The following is a 22,307-nucleotide window of genomic DNA, read 5'->3' as shown; positions in this document are numbered from 1 at the left end:
GCAGCCTGAGTCCTGTGCATGTGTACTCAGAGGCAAGCCCCATTACAGCCAATGGGGCTTACTTCCAAGTAAGTGTGGACAGGACTACAGCCTCAGAGCCCAACCCTATGGACGTCTACTCAGAAGTAAGTCCCACTATAGTCAATGGGGCTTACTCCCAGGAAGGACTGTAGCCTGAGTCCCCTGGGAACACGGAAGGAACGGGGCCATGGGGCACTCTCATTCTGTCACGCACGAAGGCAGCAGGTGGCCCAGGGTGGGGACTGCTGGTCCACATGACAAGCTTTCCTCCACCGGTGCCCAATGCAAACGACAGAGGGGTTTCACCATAGAGACGTTGAGGGCTACAACGCCCTTTCTCTGCATCTATCAAGGGTGCGCGTCGACATTGACCGGAAGTCCCGTCTGCGCATCGTTTTCCTTTCCTCTCTATGCTCCCCACAGTCCTCTCACGGTCAGCCGGGGAGCGAGGCTGTCACGTGACGCCCTCGCCGCCCCGACCTGAACTTCCGGGTTTCTCAGCCTTTCTCGCTGGCTTCCGTCTGTCCTGAAGTTGAGGCCGCTGCTGACGTAGTGACGCGTTCTGGCGTAGACCCGCCCCTTCTCGCCCCGCCCCCAGAGACTTTTATCTCTCTGTCTATGGACTGCCTGCCTTTCGAATCCTCTGCCCAGCATGGCGGTGGCTGAGGCTGTGATTTGAGGGGTGGATTGGAAAGGCGCGGCGGGGGCGCGCGTGCGCGCTCACGTGCAGTGTAAACACCCCCGGGCAGCGTCGCGCGCCCTCTCGCTTTGACCTCCTCCGCGCGACGTCCAGGTAAACAAAGGGGGAGAGGCGCGAGCACCCGCACCCCCCGCGCGCGCCTGCGGTCACCCTGAGTCGCGCGCCGCCCGCCGCCCTGTGGGCGGTTAGAGCCGTTGCCCCGGCGCGCGCCCTCAGCGGGAGGGGGCGGCTCCCCTCCCTCCCGTCGCCCCCTTGCCTCGCCTTCCTCTCACGCCTCCTCCCCGCCTGGGTTTCCTTATCGTCTCTTCTCAGGAGCTGCTCTTTGTCTACTCAGAAGTCAGTCCCTTTATAGTCAATGGGGCTTACTCCCAGGCAAGTGTGGATAGGTTGAAGCTTGAGGCAGCCGCCTCAGAGCCCACTCCTATGCAGGTCTATGCAGTCAGTGGGGCTTACTTCCAGGAAAGTGTGGATAGGATAGCAGAGTCTAAAACTAGGGTTAGCAGATACAAAGGGGGGGCAGGGTGCCACTTCTTAAACCCTTCCATGTTGAGCTGCACCTGCCCAAATTCCCTCTTCTATGCAATGGTTAATTTATAGGCACTCTGTTCCTCCCCCCTTTGCACCTGGTCACCCTACTTTTAAAGTATAAAAAGTGTGGGTGTGCTGGCTGCTGTGTGCCTGTTGGAGCTTCCTTCACCCATTGGCATTCGAGGGCTGCTCTTTTTCCATTCTTGCTAAGTGGTGACTGAAGGTCAGGCCTCCTGGTGACTGACTAAAGAGGGGGTCAGCATGGTTGACAGTGGTGTGTCCTGTTGACCAGCTTAAGCTCACCAAGAAAGTTTCCATACCTCTCTCTGTGGTAGGAGTGTATCAGGTCCCATGCAGTTGTGGACAGGTATACATTGTCACCAACAAGAGGAGTTTAAAAACAAGGATATTAGAACATGAGAGAAAACTGCTGGTTACAACAAGCTGAAAAATTGGCTATTGTGGAGCATGTAGCTGAGACTGGGCACAGAATGGATTTTAAGCTAACACTGGCTTTGGTGACTCTCAGTCATTTTTAAACTTGGATTTATGGTGGGGCCATAGAGATTTATAAACATAAAAGAGAAAAAAAACATGAACCAGACAGAGGAGATGTTGAGTGTAAATGACTCTTGGTTATGAGCACTCAAAAATACAAGTATCCTGGACTGTGAAAGTCTTGCCATTTTCATTGGTAGTTTAAATGGTCTATCAGCAAAGGCTTCTGAGAAGACCCCACAGTTGAGGAATAAGAGAGAAGGTCCTCTTATGGATTAGGACTTGGCTAAAGAACAAGAGTGTCAGTGGACAGTTTTCATGATGGTGAAAGGTAAAAATTGGTGTGCCCCAAGGATCTGTCCTGGAACTGGTGCTTTTCATCTTGCTTATAAATGACCTGGAGTTGAGGATAAGCAGCAAAGTGGTGGATGACACTAAACTTTTCTGGGTGGTGAAGTCCAGAAGTGATTGTGTAAAGCTCCAAAAAGATCCTTCTAAACTGGGTAAATGGGCAGCAAACTAGCAGGTGTGCTTCAGTGTTAGTGAATGTAAAGTGATACACATTAGGGCAAGAAATCAAAATGTCACATAAGCTGATTGATTCTGGGCTGTCTTTAATGGATCAGGAGAGATCTTGGGGTGTTGGTGGACTGCTTGATAAAAGTGTCAACTCAGTGTGCGGCGGCTATAAAGAAATCCGGTTCCTTGCTCAGGATAGTTGAAAAGGATTGAGAATAAAGTGGCCAATATTATTATGCCATTGTACTCATGAATAGTAAGACCATATCTGGAGTACTGCATGCAGTTCTGGTTGCCACATCTCAAAAAGGATTCAGAAGTGGAAAAGGTGCTGAAGAGAGTAGCCAAAATTATTAGGGGACTGAAGCACTTTCCTTATAAGGAAAGGCTACAATGTTTTGGGCCATTTAGTCTAGAACAGTTTCTTTCAACGTTTTGGGCCATTTAGTCTAGAAATGTTTCTTAACATTTATCTCATGCCGTACCCCTTCACATGATCCACCTATTGGAAGTACTACCAGAAGTAACTGGTGATGATGTCTTTGCCAGTAACTTTTGGGTTGAGGGGCTAGATGTGATGTGACAAATACCAGTAAGAAACATACTGGACAGGAGGGCTTTTTCAAGCACGGAAAAGCATGCTTTGGAGCCTCCTACCGCTGTTTGTTGTGTCATGTAGCTGGTCTTACTGCTGGGTGGCAGGACTCCAGGAGTCCTGCAAGTACCGCCAGACACCATCTCAACTATCACTGGTGGTACTCGTACCACTGGTTGAGAAACACTGGTCTAGAAAGAAGGCACCTGAGGGGGACGTGATTGAGTCATAATAGAGGGAACTTCTTTTCTCTCTTGTACAGCATCTGAATCAGGGGGCAACCACTAAAATAGAGTTGTGGGAAAGTTAGAACAGACAAAAGGAAAAGTTTCTTTACCCAGTGTGCTGATCTGTGGAATTCCTTGTCACAGGATGTGGTGAAGTCATCATGTCTTTAAAAAGATTGGATAGATTTATGGAGGAAAAGTCCATCATGGTTTACAAATCATTATGACTATATGCAGTCTCTGGGTTTTAGAGGTAGCCTATCTCTGACTGTCAGATGCAAGGGAGTGGCAGCAATATATGAGTATCATGTTGTCTTGGGGGTTCCCCAAGGCATTTGGTGGGCCACTGAGATATACAGGAAGCGTGACAAGATGGGTCCTTGATCCAGCAGAGGTCCTCTTATGTTCTTAGTGGAGTGTGTGTCTGTGAGTGTGTACTTAGGCTGCCTTTTCTTCTCTATAGGATCTTTCTTCCTTAACAAGTGCCTTTAATATACAGGGATAAAGGAGGGGCTGTAGTTCAGTGAAAGAGTATCTACTTTGCTCGCAGAACAGCCCAAGTTCAGTGTCCAGACAGGGTGGAGAAAAATTCCTGTCTGAAATGTTGAAGAGCTGCTGTCAATCAGTGTCAACAATACCAAACTTGAAGGACCAATGGTATGTTTCAGTATAAGTCCACTTTGTATGTACTGTACTCAAACATTGGTAAGAGAGGCATTCTTTGTGTAGCATGATAATGGGAATACTGATGAATGGTTCATCATGTTCTTCAAGCCTGTACTTGAGGGAAAAGGCCTGTTCAGGTGTTCCCTGATCTCAGTGGTGAACAACAACTCTGTTGAATAGCTTCAATTATTGCCTGCTGCTTATCTGAGATGGGAATCAGTTCTTCATGTTTAAAAGTATATGCTAGAACTTGTTACCTGTGGATGCTTGCTGGAACTTTAGTTGAGTGAAGTTAGTTATATATTAACTGAAATGTTTGTTCAGATGAGATGTAAAGCTACATATGCTAAGAATATTCTTAACAGTACTGGTCGACATCTTTTCCCCAATATCTACCCTACTTAGGTACATATCTAGTATTTATCATCATTGTATCTTGGGATATCGTTGTATGTGCTCAAAAGGTTTATGAGGGCACAATCCTAACCAGGTCTACTCAGACATAAGTCCTATTTTGTTCAATGGGGCTTACTCTCAGGAAAGGGTGGTTAGGATTGCAACCCGAGCCATTTTGCTTACTGTGCTTATGTAAAAAACTTTGTAAGCAAATGGATTGTAGTTTAAAACTAATAACTGCTATTTAAGAGTTGTACAAATTGGAAACATTATTTAGGCTGCTGTGTTTTATATGTGAAAAGATGAATTCGAAGTGCAGAAAATGTTGCAAAATCTCTGCAGAAAGTAATCCAGTTATGACCATTAAAAAAAGCTTTACTTTATGGAAGATTGTAATGAGCATTCTACATTTAAAGTAAAACCACAGTTCAGATAAAAGACTACCACAAAGCCTTTTGGTTGCTCTTCCCTGGTGTTGCAGTCCTTTGTGTTACTTGTCAAGCAACAATCAATCCACATGTACATATAAGTGTTCTTATAGTTAAATGAGATTATCTTTGATGCTGAAGCCCTTATACTTTAGTTAAGGGAGTTCCCTCATGTAATTTTTTTTCAGATTGCTTTTACGTGCTGCCAGTATACATGAATAGTATTTTACAAACTTGTGCTTGTAGATCTAGTCCCATTTCTGGTATCAGATGCTCAAAGGTGAGACTTTTAAAAATAGAGCAAAGTTTTGAGCTGTAGCCTCTGTACATTGACTACGGACATCTCAAATCACTGAAATACAAATACTATGAAATTGGGTATTTTTCTTAAATGTATACTGTACTTCTGGTTACTAAACTAGATTCTTGTGGGTAATTCCCAACAAGTGCAAGGTGACCTTTTAACTAATGTGACTTTGGGCGCAGTCCTAACCCACTTTCCTGCACCGACATAAGGGCAATGCAACTCCGAGGTAAGGGAACAAACATTCCCTTACTTTGAGGAGGCCTCTCTGAGTGCCACCCAATTGCAGGATGTAGCACATGTCTAATTGGCATCGCTATGCCAGTGCTGGAAAGTTTGTTATTTGGGCCTTTGTAATGTAACTTACAACAAAATCCTATGTGCATTTGTTCTGAAGTGCCACTGTATTCAGTGAGGCCTACTCACAGGTAAGTGTGCATTGGATTGTAGACTTGGGGCACAATTCTAGTAGGTTTGTGCTGGTGGAGTGTGTGCCACGAGCCTGGTGCAGACATGCCATAAAGCATGTTACAACAGCTCACCATCCAGGCCCTTCTTGTGTTTTCCAACTGAAGATGTGATGCCTGATGGCATAGGCAAGATTTGTTCTGAGCAGTGCTGGCCTGGGGGGAGGATGGAGTGGGGCAGGAACAGGCACCGGTGGATTGGACCTGGGAGGGAGGGAAGGGGAGGGTTGACAGCACTGCTGATGTGCACCATATCCTATTTCCAGTCCTGATCTGCTGACATGGATCAATTGGAACATGCACCTGCAATATCAATGGTGCAGGTCCGAGTTGACCCTTAGTGGTAGCTGGGGCTTTCCCCAGGTGAAAGGAACGAATGTCTCCTTATCCCAAGAAGACTTTCTGGCTGTTAAATTCCCCCATGAGATCTGGCACAAACCATGCTGGCACTACTACATCGGTGTGGGGAAGCTTAGGTAGGATGGGGCTGTTAATGACTTAAACTTAGGATAGATTTAGGATACAGTGATCAATTTAAGTTGAAGAGACTATAGAGGAGTATTCATTGTGTGATGGTTTTGATTTGCGCAATGGGAAAAGGTTTGTGGTAGACTCAAATAGATAAGACAGTTATGGGTACAGGAGAGAGGGAGATAGAAAGGTTATTTTGGAATCACCTATGTGCCTACTTTGTAGTGGGTAATTTAGCTGATTCATATTTTATATTGCAGTTGTAAAATATAAATAGCACCAGCTAAACGAGCATTTCTCAAACTTTGAGGGAGCTTTACTCCCTTAGTAAGTCCTTGTGGGGGGGAGGCTAGGGCAGCAACGTGATCCCCAGGATCGTGTCACTAAGGGGGTAAGAGGGGTGCTTTCACTTACATTCAAGTTGGTAGGGCTGCTGGAGGTACAGGGAGCCCTGCACAGCCCTCTGTAGCACTCCCCGAGGCTTGGAACATTCCATAAAGCAGGCGCAAAGCACCTCCTGGAAAACAGAAGTGCTTTGCGACTGCTTTTACAGAACATTCCAAGCGTCTGGGAGTGCTGTGGAGGGCTGCGCAGGACTCCCTGCTCCTCCTGCAGGCTGTTGCAGCCCTACCTATTTGAATGTATGTGAAAGCACCCCCCCCATGGAGATGTGATCCTTGAGATCACTTCCCTGCCAATCCCCTTCCTCCATCCCTTAAAGGGATGGGGGAACCATTACACAAACAGGTGGGTTGCTACCCACCAGTTTGAGAACCATTGAACTAAACAATTCTGATATAAATTTAGAGGTGATATCTTAAGGTGAACACTGAAGTTTTGCATAAGACTGTTGGGTCCCTCATAATCGTCTCCTAAGTGTGGTGGTATAACATTATACAGAGTGGGTCTCTGACTATAAGTGAACTACCAACAAAAGTTGGTAGTTGCAAGTGATAGGGCCTTCTCTGTGGTGGCACCTTGCATATGGAACTCCTTACTAGTGGAGATTGGTGTGATTCCCCCTCATTCTGATGACAACTGAAAACAAACCTTTTAAGAGTTGTGTTTGGGGCTTAATGTTTTTGCGTTTTAAAATAGATTTATTTCTCTGTTGGTGTCTTTGACTCTTGTTTCTATAGTGCCTTCTGATTCTTTGTTTAAAATTGACTGTAAGCCACTTTGATCACCTCCTGTTTGGAAGAGAAAAGTAGTTTAAAAATAGTTAATATAATAAAAAGACTATATGGTAATGTGTAGGACACTTAACACATCTTCCTACTATTATAGTTTTGAAACAACTGCAGATTTTTTCATGTACTCTTATAGTACTGCATAGCTCACTGTCCTCTAGATTTTCCTTTCTTTTAGCTATGAATTGAAAACCCCTTTGCTAAAGGATTTTGGTCATTTTATTCATTGGTAACTATGTCTAGTCATTTATTGTTTACGCATGTTCAAAAATGATGCTATATTCTCACTGTAATTGCTTTACGGCGTTGCTGAAAAGTCAACATGCGGAAACCCAATTTGTTTTATCGTCAGGTGTGAGGTTAACATTGAATAATTATGATTTGAGGGTCTAAAAGTATATGACCCAGGTGACTGAAAATGAGGGTGAGCCAAGCTGACATCATTCTGGCCATATGGAGAGGAGTGCTGTGGATGGAACTATATGTGTTAACTGTTTGACACTGCAGTTGGGAAAAAATATTTTAAGTTGCTGTGGGCTGGATAAAATCTTGTGGTGGCCAGATGTGACTCCTGGGTCGTATTTTAGATGTTTCTGCTGTAGTGGTATTTGTTTTAGGGTTTGAAAGCATTTTGGCACAAAGACCAAAATCTTAATTGTGATGCAAGGGATGTCAGTATATTTTTCAAGTCTTTCTTGCTATTGATTCATAGCTACAATGAATTCTGCATCAGGGGAGTTGGCCTTGGGAAATAGCCTGTAAAGGATTCCAGGCAAACCAAACATTATGAGAATATGCAAGACTTCCTGGAGAGTCATTTAAAAGAAAATGATACAAACTGTGGTAACGATAATGAATGACTGATCCAGTTCCCAAAAGAAATTGCTTGTCTTATTACCTATATAGCTGAATGAATCTGTGCATTAGGCTTTACCATAGAACAGTGGTTCTCACACATTTAGTACTGGGACCCACTTTTAAGCATGAAAATCTGTCAGAACCCACTGGAAGTGATGTCATCAAGCAGGAAAATTTTTAACATTCCCAGGCTGCAATCCTACCCACTCTTACCCAGGAGTAAGTTCCATTTACTATCATTGGTAAAAGCATATACATAGTAGCTTCTTAAAAGTACAAATCTGTAACATTTCTCCAAATGCAGTCACATACAATGGTAGCATCAAATCTAATATATTAAAAATAAAATATTGAAATGAATGGGGACCCACCTGAAATTGGCTCATGACCCACCTAGTGGGTTCTGACCCACAGTTTGAGAAACACTGCCATAGAAGATATGGCATGTATACAGGGAGACTCTGTATCCGTGGATTCAGTTATCCACAGGTTGGGTCCACAGAGACCCCCACACGCGTTCCCGCTGGAGGCAAGGGGAGGGTCTTCTGAGCCCAGTGGGGCCGTGAACATCTGTCTGCGGTCTCTGCCGGGCTCAGATTGAGACCTAGAGCCGAAAAAAACATCACTTCTGGGTTTTTTTATAAACTCAGAAGTGATGTCTTTGATGCTTTCTAAGGCATTGGGAGGCCCACGGAAGAGGACCCTCCAGAAGTGAGAGGAGCAGAGCTCTCCTTGCCTCTGGAAGGTGGGGGGAGGCATTTGCCCATATCTGTGGTTTCACTTAACCATGGAGGATTCAATTCCAGAACCCCCATGCTTACGGGGGGGGGGGGGGACGTTTAGCTGCAGCTGATCTATTGTTTTCATGAACTGTTTGGAAGAATATTTGAAGTTGCCAAGGCCAAGTTGCTCTTGTTTGAGAACTCCTTAAAGAGCTCAATTGTAGAATTATCTATCTTCTAGCAGTGCAGTTCTGTTTTTATCTACTCAGAAGTAAGTCTTATTATGTTCAGTGAAATTTACTCCCAGGAAATTGTGCATAGGATTGCAACATAAATGAAGTAAACTCACTTTAATAAAATAACTGCTTAGTCCTATCACATGCTGGTATGGCAGGCCTGACAGGCCCATGCTGTATCCAGTGTTGAAGTTAAGCAGGTAGGAGGTCTTTTCAGGATAAGGAAACATTTATTCCCTTAGTCCCATGAAGCACCCCAGCCTGCCCAATGAGACTACTTGGATCTGTGCCAGCTATTTAGAAGCCCTGTGCAGGGCTTTCAGGCCCGGGATGGGGGTTAGGGTGTGGCAGAGGCCTGCTCCACCGCCCCCCACCACCTCCCAGCCTGAACCATCCCTTTGCTACCCTCCCATCCTGAAATACCCCTTCCTTGCCTCCAGAACGCCCTCCCACCACCCTTCCACACTCAGCACAATTGCTCTGGCAGCCATCTGCCAGGATGCAGCACCCACAGGATGGCACAAGTCTTTCTGCAGATGCTACTCACTCACTCACTGGGCGTTGAAAAGTGCTTATGGCACTTTTATGACACCTAGCCTGAGTGCTGCCCGACCATAGGATCAGACTGTTAGTCTTTCTTGCAAGAGAACTGAAAGATGGCCAATGTAGCAACAATTGTTTTACCAGTTAAGTAAATAACATGGTGGGATCCAGAAAATTAGACTTTTCATCTTACATCTGCTTTATATAAATGGGTGAAAAGCAGTGTTATTTTATCATTTAATCAGTGTTTAGCAGTATTTTATCAGTGTTATCATTTTTAAAAAAATTTATTGTTAAAGTGTTCGAATAGAGTACAGACTGGGCCCCTGTAACCTCAGGGGATCTATTCTGGACCCCCCACCCTGGATACCTCAGATCCCATGATCCCTAAACTTTAAAAAGGTTTCAAAAGTGAAGGTAAAAACCAGAAATAGCTCTGTCTACCATAGTGCAGCAAATCTGTTGCATTTTCAGGGCTGCAGGCAGTCTTCTGAGCTGCCTGCAGTCTCTTCCTGGTTATGCCAAGGCCCCACCCCTTTGCTAAATGTTACCTCAGAATGGCTTGGGATGATTAGGTTTGTTGTGGAAGAAGATTGTACTTGGAACTACTATTAAATATGTATATAGTCGGCATCTATGATTTTGGCAAACATGAAATAAACCTCTTGGTATGGTCATCCTTGGGATTTGATAGCATTAAAAAAGTGCTGGACTGTTTTAATGTATTGCTACAGTATACAAACATGATCCTTTAGTGAATATATACTGGCATAATTGCTCTTGTGTGAATACTTGAGCATGCTTCTAAATAACTTTTTAATTTTGATCTTTCAGTTTGAGATATTGAGCAGAGGAAAAGATCCCATAATCTTTTCGTACACTGGAAGTCAACCAAATGGCATCCTCTACTGCTGTGCCTGTAGGCTTTCACTATGAAACAAAGTATGTTGTCCTCAGCTATTTGGGTCTCTTGTCACAGGAAAAGCCCCAGGAGCAGCTCTCTTCATTAGCTCCAGGTAACATAGTTTATTATGTTACGTCAAGCAACAATTTGCCAAAAGATAACTTGTTTATATGTTGTTGAAAATGTAAAAGTGTGCTGAAACTTTTATAGAAATTTTTGTTAAATGAAAAACATAATGCATTGTTGGACACAAGATGCTTTATAGGGTGACTGGCTGAAATATCACTGTCTCTTTGCCTGTGTTTAATATTAAAGTGATACTGAGTGTTTTTCAAGAGGTTGGGTTTTTTGTTGCAGATCTGGTTTGCTATGGCACAGTTCACATACAATAGACTGTTCTATATATTCATAATCAGTTTAGTTTCATACCAATTCTAGATGTTAGAATTCTAGGCAAATGTTAGGTATGTAGGTAATATCTAAGTTATTAGGTGGGTCATGATAACTAACGAGAATTTTCACAATAAAAAATGTTATGCTGGTTTCTCATTCTTAAATTGAGACTACAGTGAACCCTCAGTATCTGCAAGCTCTGTATTCACTGATTCCACCACCCATGGTGGAATGCCTCAGAGGATATCCAGAATGCGATCATAAGCTGCTTCTGGTCATGACCAGGAGATGTTCTAAGGCGTGGAGAGGCCCGTGATCCACTCTAGGAGCCTCAGAAGGGCTCCAAGTCATGCCCGGAAGCCACTTAATGGTTTGTGTCTGTAATGTCTATCACATTTGGGAGGTGTTCTGAGCCATGGGAGGGCCCATGAGCCAACCAGAAATCGAAGTTGCAAACCACAACCAAGCTTCTGGTTGCATCCTGGTAGCCTGAGGAGGTCCATGGTGTGGGCTGCAGGCCTGGTACAGCCTCCAGTGGGCCTGGCACTGCCCAAACATGAGTAATTTGTGGTACCACCACCCCCTCCGCAGACTCCAGCATCTGTGGATTTCGGTATCTAAGGACTTGACAAACTAGTTTGAAGTACTAATGACAATACAGAGTTTTCTCTGCTTTTACTATAAGATAAATATTCTAAGAAACTGTTAGTGTCTGAACTTGGCTTAGTGAGTATGGCAGTGCTGCTCTTGAACTGACCAGAATGTTTCAGTTGAGAGCAACATGCTTTATGTTAAAACTGATACTTTAGGTTTTTTCTACAGGTGCGCTTTGAGGGTAGAGAGGGAAATATGGGAGGCCTCCGTGGATTCAGTTATCCCCGGGCGCATTCCCTCCAGAGCTGAGGGGAGCTCTGCTCCTCTTGACATTGGAGGGTCCTGTGAGTCCAGCAGAGGCTTCAGGCATCTGTCCACAACCTCTGCTGGGTCAGACTGAGTCCTAGAGGTGAAAAATGTCACTTCTGTTTTGTTTTGTAAAAACTGGAAGTGGCCACTTCTTGCCTCTAGGGCTCAGTCTGAGCCCAGCAGGGACTGTGGACATCCATTTGTGGCCTTGGCTGAGCTCAGAGGACCCTCTGAAGGCAAGGAGAGTGGACCTCCCCTCTGCTCCGGTGTGGGAGGTGTTTGCCCATATCCTCTACTTCACTTAACCACTGGGGGTTCCAGAATGGAACCCCTGCAAATAAGGCGGCCTGCCTGTAGTTAAAACAGATGCAAAAGCCTTCTATATAAGTATACTAAACTGAAGGAAAAGCCTTCTCTATGATTATACTGTTGTACTAAACCAGTCTCTGAAATTGGACATGTTATTTCCTATTGTTTTATAATGATCTGGGCAAGCTCAAAATCAGTTAATTTTTATTGTGTTTCCTCCAGTAGAGCTATGGAACTAGACTGGAGTCTTCTATCCATTAGCACTATTAACTATTGTATGTTACATAAATGCTGAATTTCTGCAACATTGGATGTGTAAATGAAATGGAAAGCAAGATTAGCTATCTAATCTTTGTGCACTGAAAGGCCTGAAGTTTTTTTCCTCGCTTTTTCAGCATGGTTTCTTATCAAGTATGACAGCTTGTCATGAGTGTTCATTATCATACAAGCGCTGTGGGAACAGGTGTTCTTCTAACAAGCTTGTTTTCAGTTCTAAAGGGCAAAACTTATGTGAAATCTATTCAGATTCTGTGCTTGAGTTTTCATTGTGTAAAAGTTACCAGGACCTGATCCTTAATTGTTGATGAACTGTGGTTAGCGGAAACAGATTTATTGTTATATCTAGAACTGGTAAAACATAGGGTATACCAACAACAAACTGGTTTGTGTGCTTTGGATGCAGTGTCAAATCTCCATTTCTTCCCCTCATAAAACAAAGGTTGTGAAACAGAGAAAAAAGTAAACCCTTAAACGCATCCCCAAATGACCCTTTTACCTTCCAGGATCACTTCTTCAGACTGTTCAGCACATATAGAGCAATTAGAAAACAAAAACAAAAAGCAAAACCTCTGTCTAGAGAAGGAAAGCATCTGTCTTTCCTGTTGCCTTTTTTTAGGGGAAAGAACACTTTGTTGACTAATCACAGCTATGCTAAAATGCTGGACTTCGCCATATGTTTTCAGCAGGCAGTTCTCCAACACTGGGATCAGATAACTGCCTGTTTCTCTTTTTTTGGTAGATATATTTATTTTATTTATAATATTAAAAAGAAAAACAATAAACATAAAAACAAAAAATATATGAGAAAAGAAAAGAAAAAACCGAAGAACTGCCTGTTTTCTACAGGCTATTTTCCCACCTGTAATCAGAAGTCAGGGAGGCTTTATGACTCTATCAGTTAAGTCTATTGTTGAAAGCACTTGAAGACAGCAGTTGAAACGGTGTTTAAGTGTCAGTAAAAACAACAAACAGTAAAATGGATGTGGAGTGGGAAAGTGAGGGAATTGAAATTGTTAGTCACCTATTTGTTAGGTGATTGTTAGGAAATTGTTAGTCACCTATGGGAGAAAAGGTGTTCTACAAATTTTTAAAAATAAAATAATTGGCTTGCACCCAAGGGTTAAGGTAACATATCCACCCCACCCTCAAGAATTCACTGCAACCTTTTAAAAAATTAATGTATTTATATAAATTTTTCATCTTTGTAAAGAAACAAGTCAGTTATATGTACGCAAACAAATAGCACAACATAAATATCAAAGTAGTAATGAGAGATACCCAAGTAGATTGATATGATTCATTTTGATTATTTAACTGTACAGTAAAAGTTATGTTGAGCAACAAGCTCAGTTAACCTGAATCTTCTGCTGCCAGTTCTAGTAGGTGGAGATTCTGGTTAAATATGTGTGCCGAAAGCTCCCCAGCCCCCTTGCTCACTTATCTGATTGAGTGCCCTCTGCATTGCTGCTTGGTCTGCTTTCCTTCTTCACGAAGGCTTTGTGAGGAAAAAAGTGGGATGTCTCCATTCCTAGAGGGCCCTTGTGAAGAAGAAAGAAGACAGAGTGGCCGGACAGATAAAGCCCTGTCAGATAAGTGAGAGAGCAGGAGGAGCTCTTTGGGAGGTGGGTTTATATATCTTGTAAAAGCTTTATGGCATATTTGGGTAACTGGTAACTCCTGTTTCCTGGGTGTGTGGAATAACAAAACATTTACTGTAAATATAACTTGCACTTAAAAGGTAAATAGCTTAGAACAGGGGTGTCCAAAGTTTTTGGCAAGAGGGCCACATCAGCTCTCTGACACTGTGTCGGGGGCCAGGAAAAAAGAATTAATTTACATTTAAAATTTGAATAAATTTACATAATTTTACATAAATGAATATATTAAAGATGAACTTGAATGAATGAATGAAGGTCTTGCGATAGCTCAAGGCCTATAAAAGCCCTTGCACAAAGCAAGGCTAGCCTTTCCTTTGCTGTCACTGCTGAATCACAGACGTGAAACAGCAATCAGTGGAGGGAGCCCTCATCTCACAGCTGACATGAGAGGTCAAACAGTCGCCCTCACGCCGAGATCAGTTGCGTCAGGCCAGAGTGGGCTCCAACAAATCTCAGGAGGGCCAGAGGCTCATTGGAGACGGGGGGTTCCCTGAGGGCCGCATTGAGAGGCCTCAAGGGCCGCAAGTGGCCCCAGGGCCAGGGTTTGGGCACCCCTGGCTTAGAATATTAGTACTTCTTCTGGTTCATTCTGATTAGTATGTGCATTCCAAAATCTCATTTTATTTTTTTAAAAATAGTTTGTTTTTTTGCTTAGTGTTTTTTCTTTTAGGTTTTTTCTTCCTAACAAGTGGTGTCTTATGTGTGAGGACAGTATGACCACGATGCAACTGTGCTATATATATACTCAGTCCAGCCTTCTTGGGGTGTGTGTGTGTATTGCACTTTGCACTTCACATGGCTAGCACTATACATGTTTTTATGTTGGTTAATATTTGTTATGCATGTTGTGAGAGGCCATCCTCTTATCTGAACTCTTTGGTTTATTTCAGTTACTGATCCATCTATGGTCTCACAAGTTTTAGATAAGGAAATCCTGGGAAAGGTTAAAGCAGAAATTGAGGAGGAATTGAAACGCCTTGATGAAGAAATTTTGGAAGGTCTGTGCATGTTAATGAACTTTCTTCTTGAGTTACTAATGATGTTTGAGCCAAAAATTATCATTATTACTGAGGCATCCCAGATCCTCATTTTTAGAAGAAAAGCATCATGAATTCAATGATGACTTGAATGTAATAATTTAGAAATTAAAATGCAATGTAGCAAATTTAGCTTTTTTTTGAAATATTTTGGATGAGATTCAGTTTTGTTTTCTAGAACAAATAGAGTTCTTTAGAAAATAGAGGGGTTTTGTTAATAATGACTTAAAAAACACAAGACACTGCATTTTGGTGTTTAAGATATTTTCCAGAAATTAAAGTAGTTTACTTTCCAGTTAGAAATACAATTCCAGTTAGAAATACAGTTAGAAATACAATACAAATAGAAATGTAATTCTGTGACTGCATCTGCTGATAGTATATCACCTACTTAGTACACTTTTAAAGCATTTAAAATTAATAAAAATGAGAACTTGGAATGAGAATAAAAAACAGATAACATTGCTTTCTACCTTTTTCATTTTTTAAAATCAGAAAATCTGCAAAACAAAATTTTTTTCAAACACATACTTATAAATCAGACTTTTTTCTGCAGGTGAATGATTGCTTAAATGCAAATTGCATCTTAGAAATTTGTATTCATTTAGACTTGTAGCCTATCCTGTCCAAGTGTTATTTGATAACTTACTCTGTTGATAATCACAGTATTTAATATTGTACACTTTTTAATATTAATTGTACACTTACACAATTGTACACAAATGTAATTGTACACTTTGTACACTGTACATTTATAATGTACAATTGTACATTAATTGTACACTTTTTAATATTAATTGTACACTTACACAATTGTACACAAATGTAATTGTACACTTGGGAACATGACCCAGTCAAAGTTTAGGGCTTTTATATCTGGTTTACTTTGAATGGAAGGCAAAGGAGTATTGATGTCTGTTCAGAATCTACCTCATTCTGTGTGCCATCTTGGATTATATTCCTGAAATAGGAATTCATTTATTAATAGGGATTCCATGTCACTACTAGTAATAAGAAATTTTTTGTTACTCTTTGTTGTTCAGCCTTCACCAGCACAGGATTTGACTGCCACACATCTCCAGTATTTAGTCCTGCTAACCCAGAGACTTCAATAGAAGATTGTTTAGCTCATCTTGGACAGAAAGTATCTCAAGAATTGAAAGAACCACTTCAAAAGGCATTAGAGATTCTACTTAGCAAGTGAGTTCTCATTTGCTTTGCTCAGCAGGAAGGTACTTGTTCTTAAAATTCTCACAATTATGATACTGTGAATGCTGTTTGGTAGAATTTCTTTTTCAACTATTGTCACTTTCCCTCAGACGCACAGTTGCTTTTTGATGTGTGATATGAGTAAGCTGTTTCCATCTTTGAAAGTTGTGAATATAGATTTGTCATGTGAAAACAATACACTTCAGTGCATCTGTTTATGCTGATAGTTGTAAATAAATAAGGGCCTAATCCTATCCAATTTTCCAGGGCTGGTGCAGCTATGCCAATGGGGTGTTTGCTGCATCCTTTGGTGGGGAGGCAGTCACAGAGGTCTATGCAATGTTAGGGAACATTTATTCCCTTACCTCCAGGCTGCATTGCGGCTGCACCAGTACTGGAAAGTTGGATAGGATTGGGCCCTAAGTATCTTGCATATTAGAAAGCAGTCAGATTGGAGTCTTTCATCCTAAACGTTTTAAGTTCTGGATGCTATACTGCAATGCTATGGGGCTAATACTGATATTTTAGGAATCCCAGATGTTGCCAAACATATCCTGGGTACACACCTGCTATTGGAACTACTTCCATATCCTCATAGTGGGAGTGCTCCTGGCCTTTAATATGAGGGATAAGTAGGAAATAATAGAAAAATTGCATTGAGGTAGCACAGAAACGTGTTTAATATAAGTCAGTTTGCTTCTCCCCCCCGGTGCATTAGGCCATTGATGTTGATATGAGATAGGAAGTTGGAAATTTCTTTCAAATGACTGTGTAAAGTGTGGCTATTCTTATAAAAAAAGCTCTATTTTATTTTATGTCTGTAGACTATAAAATAGAATAAAATAGAATGGAATCAGTATGATAAACATGGCAGTTCCTACACATGAAAGCTACATGGGATATTGCCAAATCTATTGTGGTTTATCAATCTGCTACACGTACTGTTGCAGTGTATAGACAACCAAAATTGTTCAGGAGAAATGTAATCTGACAAACTTTTTCACATGTTGAACATAAATATAACAATGGAAATACTATGTACATATATACATAGGTATTTATATACTGTTGGGACCTTGGTATCAACTGATCTGGCATTCACAGGTTTGACTCGACACTGATATTGGGGTCCACCTTTTAATGCCTTGTAACTAGGGAAAAAAGCTCTAGAATCCAATTTCCTACCTTCACACTTTCAAACTGTGCCAGTTGCAAGCTTCTCGGGGTTAAAGATAGCTTTAAAGACCCACTTCTGGGTTTCTTGCTCCTCCACTGTACCCCCAGAATGCACATTCAGCACTATACCACATTCAGCCACTAGATGGGGTGAATAATGGAAGTTAAAGGAATAATTTAATTCGGTGGTATGGTGGTGGGGCAGGGCCTCTGGTTCTGCTGCAGTGATGTTGCTCATAATCACAGAACTCTTGGGTAGCTGACCTACAAGGCTATGAACATTGTAGGGAATAGTAGTAATGAGGTGTTAACTTCAGATACTTGAGCTAATATATACATGCCTGCTTTCATAGATTGTTCTATGAAATCCCTACATTGTTCGATGCAGGTACTCCTCTGGTACTGGACTATCGGATTGCTCTGAATGGGGTTGCACTCCCTCTGAAGGAGCAGGTCCGCAGCTTGGGGGTCCACCTGGATTCGCAACTGCTCCTGGATTCCCAGGTGGCGGTTGTGGCTAGGGGGGCCTTCACTCAGTTTCGGCTGGTGCGCCAGCTGCGGCCATACTTGGATCGTGCGGACCTGGCCACAGTGACATCGAGGTCAGATTATTGTAACGCACTTTATGTGGGGCTGCCCCTGAAGACGGTTCGGAAACTGCAATTAGTGCAGAATGCGGCAGCCCGTGTGGTCACTGGAGCTAGGCAGTTTGACTCTGTCAGCCCACTTCTCCGGGGGCTGCATTGGCTGCCCATTCGTTTCCGGGCCCAATTCAAGGTGCTGGTTTTGACCTTTAAAGCCCTATACTGCTCTGGGCCAGGGTATCTCAGAGATCGCCTACTTCCGTACAATCCGGCTCATCCTCTTAGGTCATCAGAGAAGGCCTTTTTACAAGTGCCTAAGGAGGTACGTGGGGCAGCAGCAAGAAATAGGGCCTTCTCAGTAGTGGCACCAACGTTATGGAACTCCCTTCCCCTTGATTTGAGAATGGCTCCCCCTCTTGAGACTTTTTGTCGAGGCCTGAAGACCTTTTTGTTTAAACAAGCCTTCTGAGTTCATGGCCTTTTTTAACATCTTTTTTATATCTTTTAGTATTTTTACAGGCCTGATTCCTCTATGATTTGCTGCGTTTTGCTCTTTTTATCTGACTTTTTATCTGACTACTGTTTTTATGGGTATCTGTTAATGTGTTTTAGTATGTTTTTATTTGCAGTTAAATTATGTTTTTAATCTGTTTTTAATATGTTGTAAGCCGCCCTGGGTCCCTTTCGGGGAGAAGGGCGGGATATAAATAAAGTTGTTTTTATTATTATTGTTATTGTTATTGTTATTGTTATTGTTATTGTTATTAATCATAGCAGAGTAATCAAGGGTGACCCAAGCTTCCACAGTGCCAGAGATTTGTCTGTGGGCTTTGCTTTGAAAGTGTATACGTACACATGCGCATGTGCCCCCTTCCCTATTTGCTGACTTCCCAAACTGCAAGAAGCGAGAAGGAAAGCAGCATTGGTGGCTGAAGCTACTATTGGTCCAGGAGCCGACTGACTTTTAGATTGGCAGCAGCTGTAGCCGCTGCTGCTTTCCAGATGGCTCAGGGTTTGCCCATGACACATATAGCAGCTGTTGTCCCAAGTGGCCACCTCATTGTTTGCTGTCCTTAAGAGTAAGTAAGAGACCTTGAGTGGAATTGTATAAAAGCAGTTCCATGTAGGATCAGGAAGCTTTTTTTTTTTTTTTTTTTTTTTTTTTTTTTTTTTTTTTTTTTAGTAACCCCATCAAGATTTATGTGGAACTTGTAGGAGACACCAGCTAGCATCCTCAGTACAGGGGGCCCCCATATCTGTGTACCCTGTGTCTACAGATTCAGTTATCAGTGGATTGGGTCAACGGGGCCCCCCATGTGCGCCCCCTCCAGAGGCCAGGGGGAGCAGAGATCCCCTCGGCTTCAGAGGGTGGGGGGAGGCATTGACTCATATCCGCGGTTTCACTAAACTGCAAGGGTTTCCAGAACAGAATCCCCATGGATACGGGAGCACACCTGTATATGATTTTTGCAGTAAGGTGATAGTGTTTATTGGGTTTGTTTTGGAATATGCCTGTTTGGGGATTGTATGTTGCTACTGAAGTATTCCATTTTAAAGTGGTGTTTAGATATTGTTCTTAACTAGTTTTTGACACTTATTGTATGTTATTTTGAGAGCTTAGTATTGAGTTGGAAAGATGTCTCATAAATAAATGTGAAAGCATCCACAAACATGTCTGGCTCAGTAGCTGCTATACAGATGGCAGGCCGTTTCTAAATGATGGCTGGGGAATTTACCAAGAGGCAATTGCAGAAACTGTTACATGGTGGGAAAGGGTGATTGTGTGGTTCCATACAATTGTGTGGGCCAGCCTTTTTTATTTAACTCAAAAGTTTTCAATCCAAAAGTGCTTGCTGCAGCAGGGCAAGGAGAAGGAGTGGAACACCTGCTGGACTCCAACTGCCTTTTCTCCTCCTCCTCCTCCCACGTCTTCAGGTACATTAGCCTCTGGTGTGAGCCGAAGGGCAAGAGCCAAAGGGCTCTTTGCTCGTGGATCAAGACAGTGGATCAGGAGACTTAATGACTCTTTGCTGTGGCCCTTGATGCTGAGTGGCTCATCATCTTGGATCCCTAATCACCAGCTCTAAACCCTCCCCTTTTATGCAGTGCCTTGCTGTTTTTATGATTGGACATCTGGAAGGGGTTAGGAGGCTTTGCATCAGGGTTTGTGTGAAACTGAAAGCAGAATTGTGAGTGGGTGGTTGAGGAGGTGTATTGTGAGTGAGTTTTGGTTGTGATTCAGGAGTGTTAACCTTGGTTTTGGATCAAGGATCCCAAGGAGAAGTTGGTGTCCTCTCTGGCTCCGTGAGAGGGGGACGGGGGCGTGAGAGTTCAGTGAGGGGGGTGTTGTATGTAGTAATAATTTAATAGTGAAGTGTGAGTGACTGAAAACCGAGTGGAGTGTGTGGTCGAGGGTGTGTGGTTTGTGGGTCAACCCTGCCAAAGGGCAATATGTTTGACATCTCAAGGGAGTTGGGGGGTAGGAGTTCATTTGTTAGCTGCCTTGAGTGCTCTTTTCTGGAGTGGAAAGGCGGGATATAAATTCTGCAAATAAATAAAAGTTTATATCTGTAAAACTTCTAAATTTATATTTTTTGTTATAAAATAACTGAGAAACTGTTGCATGCTTAGGAGTATCTCATCACTTGATGGTTTTTGGGTTAACACTGACTGCCTATATTGAAATAAATTGTAATTGAGATGATGTGTGAGGAGGGATTGAATCATCACATTCAATCTGTGATTACTTTTGCACTCACTTAAATCATGTGTTGATTAAAGCATTAGTTAGCTACCTGATATTTTTGTTTTGACATATTTGAATTAAACATTGCAGCATGAACAAATTTATTTCTATATATTCCAATGCAAATTGAATATACAGGCGGGCTCCCATATCTGTGGGGGTTCCATTCTGGCTCACACCCCTCGCTGTGGATAAGGAAACTACAGTTATAGGGAAGCGTTATTTAGTAGCACTTCCAGTGTGGATGCTTCTTGCTTAATGTTCTTCCTTAACTGAAGAACTGAACATGCAGGCAGCCAACCTGCATGCTGCAGTGAGAATAACAGGAAGTGGGCACTGTCCTGCCCCCTGTTAGTTGCCCTCGAGTGACTAACAGTTGTTGTTTACAGTTGCTACACAGTTGTTGTTTAAAGCAGCCTTCATAAATGCATTTCCTCTTCTCTTGAGACAGCCTGCTGTGAGAGAATGGGCAGCCCAGTCCTGAAGACAGTGCTGGTGCCAAAGCGGCTACTGCTGCGTACTGTGGCCATGTGACACTGCTGGAGGTCTCCTTGGGGCAAGAGGACTTTCGTTCCCTTTCCCTGGGGAAAGCCCTATGCCCCACAACGAGGTTTTTCAAGTCTGTGCTGGCTATTTTGCTGGTGCAGACTTGAGAGACTCCATGTTGGGGTAGAAGACCTGACAGGAGTTCAGGAGTCTGCAGGGCAGAGCCCTGCCGGTCCCTTCCCCCACCTCATTCCGCCTTCCAACCACCCTATTACACCCACTCCCCATCTCCTACCACCCTGATATTACCACTGGCTAGCACTGCTGGAGCGCTGGCCAGGCTTCCAAGCGGTGCTGAGGCTCAGTGCCAACGGGCTCTGACCCAGCAGTGGCAGCCCCTCATCTCCGGGTGCCACAGATGTGCCTCACAGCACTTTTGTGACACTCAGCTCTGGTGCCGACCTGCTTAGGCTTGGGCTCTAATAAAATGCAGATTAAAAAATCCTGCCAAATGTTGAATATGCAGTCTGTTGAAAAAACACACTCAAAGCCTAATTGAAAAGGGGATGAAAGAGTCCCCTCAGAAATTGGACATGATTCATGTAGAGCAGCATATTCTAGGATAGTGGTTCCCAGCCTGGGGGTTGCAGTAGTTTTACCCCTTAAGAGGAGTGGTGAGACGAGACGATGGTGATGGCACTTCTGGGTTCATGTTGCTATTGACTAACTTAAAAAGGGGGACTTGGGACTTATCTATAGTGTCAGTTAGAGATGCCAACTCACCAGCCCCTTATAGGTTGTGCGTGCAATTAAGTGGTTTTCTTCTTTGGTATTGATGGTACCTGTCTCAACAGAAGTTGAACAAAAGTTGGAATGAATAATTTCAGATCCTGGAAATACGCAGCTCACAATTTTTGGTCTAGTTCTGATCAGAATTATTGACCTTGAATGGCTCAGACAATTTTCAGTAGCGGGGAAAAATATAAGGTGATCCTTTATTGATGCTTTTATATGATCCCCACAGAGCAATGCAGGGTACAATTTGAAAGCTAATTTTAAATGCATTAGTTGCAGCATAAATTGTACTAGCTGGGGTATGGAAATCTGTTCTGGTGCCAACAATGAAAGAATGGTTGCTGAAAACCTTGTCAACACTGCATTTAGATAAACTGGTGAAGTGAGTGAGTTGATCTGGGTGAATGGACAACTTTGAGAAGGGGTTTCTATTTTTAATTTTTGGAATCATGATTTCTA

The 22,307-nt window shown here is 42.8% G+C and overlaps 1 protein-coding gene across 2 annotated transcripts in view; it reads left to right on the top strand.

Moving 5' to 3' along the window:
* The first annotated feature begins 623 nt into the window (after positions 1-623).
* Positions 624-22,307, top strand: part of BCL2L13 (BCL2 like 13) — a 58,605-nt gene continuing 36,921 nt past the window's right edge. The window contains exons 1-4 of one of the 2 annotated variants that reach the window (XM_066633140.1): positions 624-814; positions 10,204-10,385; positions 14,706-14,813; positions 15,896-16,052. In XM_066633140.1, the coding sequence (XP_066489237.1) occupies positions 10,265-10,385; positions 14,706-14,813; positions 15,896-16,052 (386 nt within the window). In that variant the 5' untranslated portion in view covers positions 624-814; positions 10,204-10,264. Of the gene's footprint in view, positions 815-3,608; positions 3,746-10,203; positions 10,386-14,705; positions 14,814-15,895; positions 16,053-22,307 lie in introns of those variants that run through there. The other variant, XM_066633141.1, reaches the window with a different exon arrangement.

The sequence above is a fragment of the Tiliqua scincoides genome, chromosome 7 (assembly GCF_035046505.1).
Source record: "Tiliqua scincoides isolate rTilSci1 chromosome 7, rTilSci1.hap2, whole genome shotgun sequence".
NCBI lineage: Eukaryota > Metazoa > Chordata > Lepidosauria > Squamata > Scincidae > Tiliqua > Tiliqua scincoides.
Note: the sequence above shows the minus strand (reverse complement) of the source record. Positions and strands in the feature narration are given on the sequence as shown.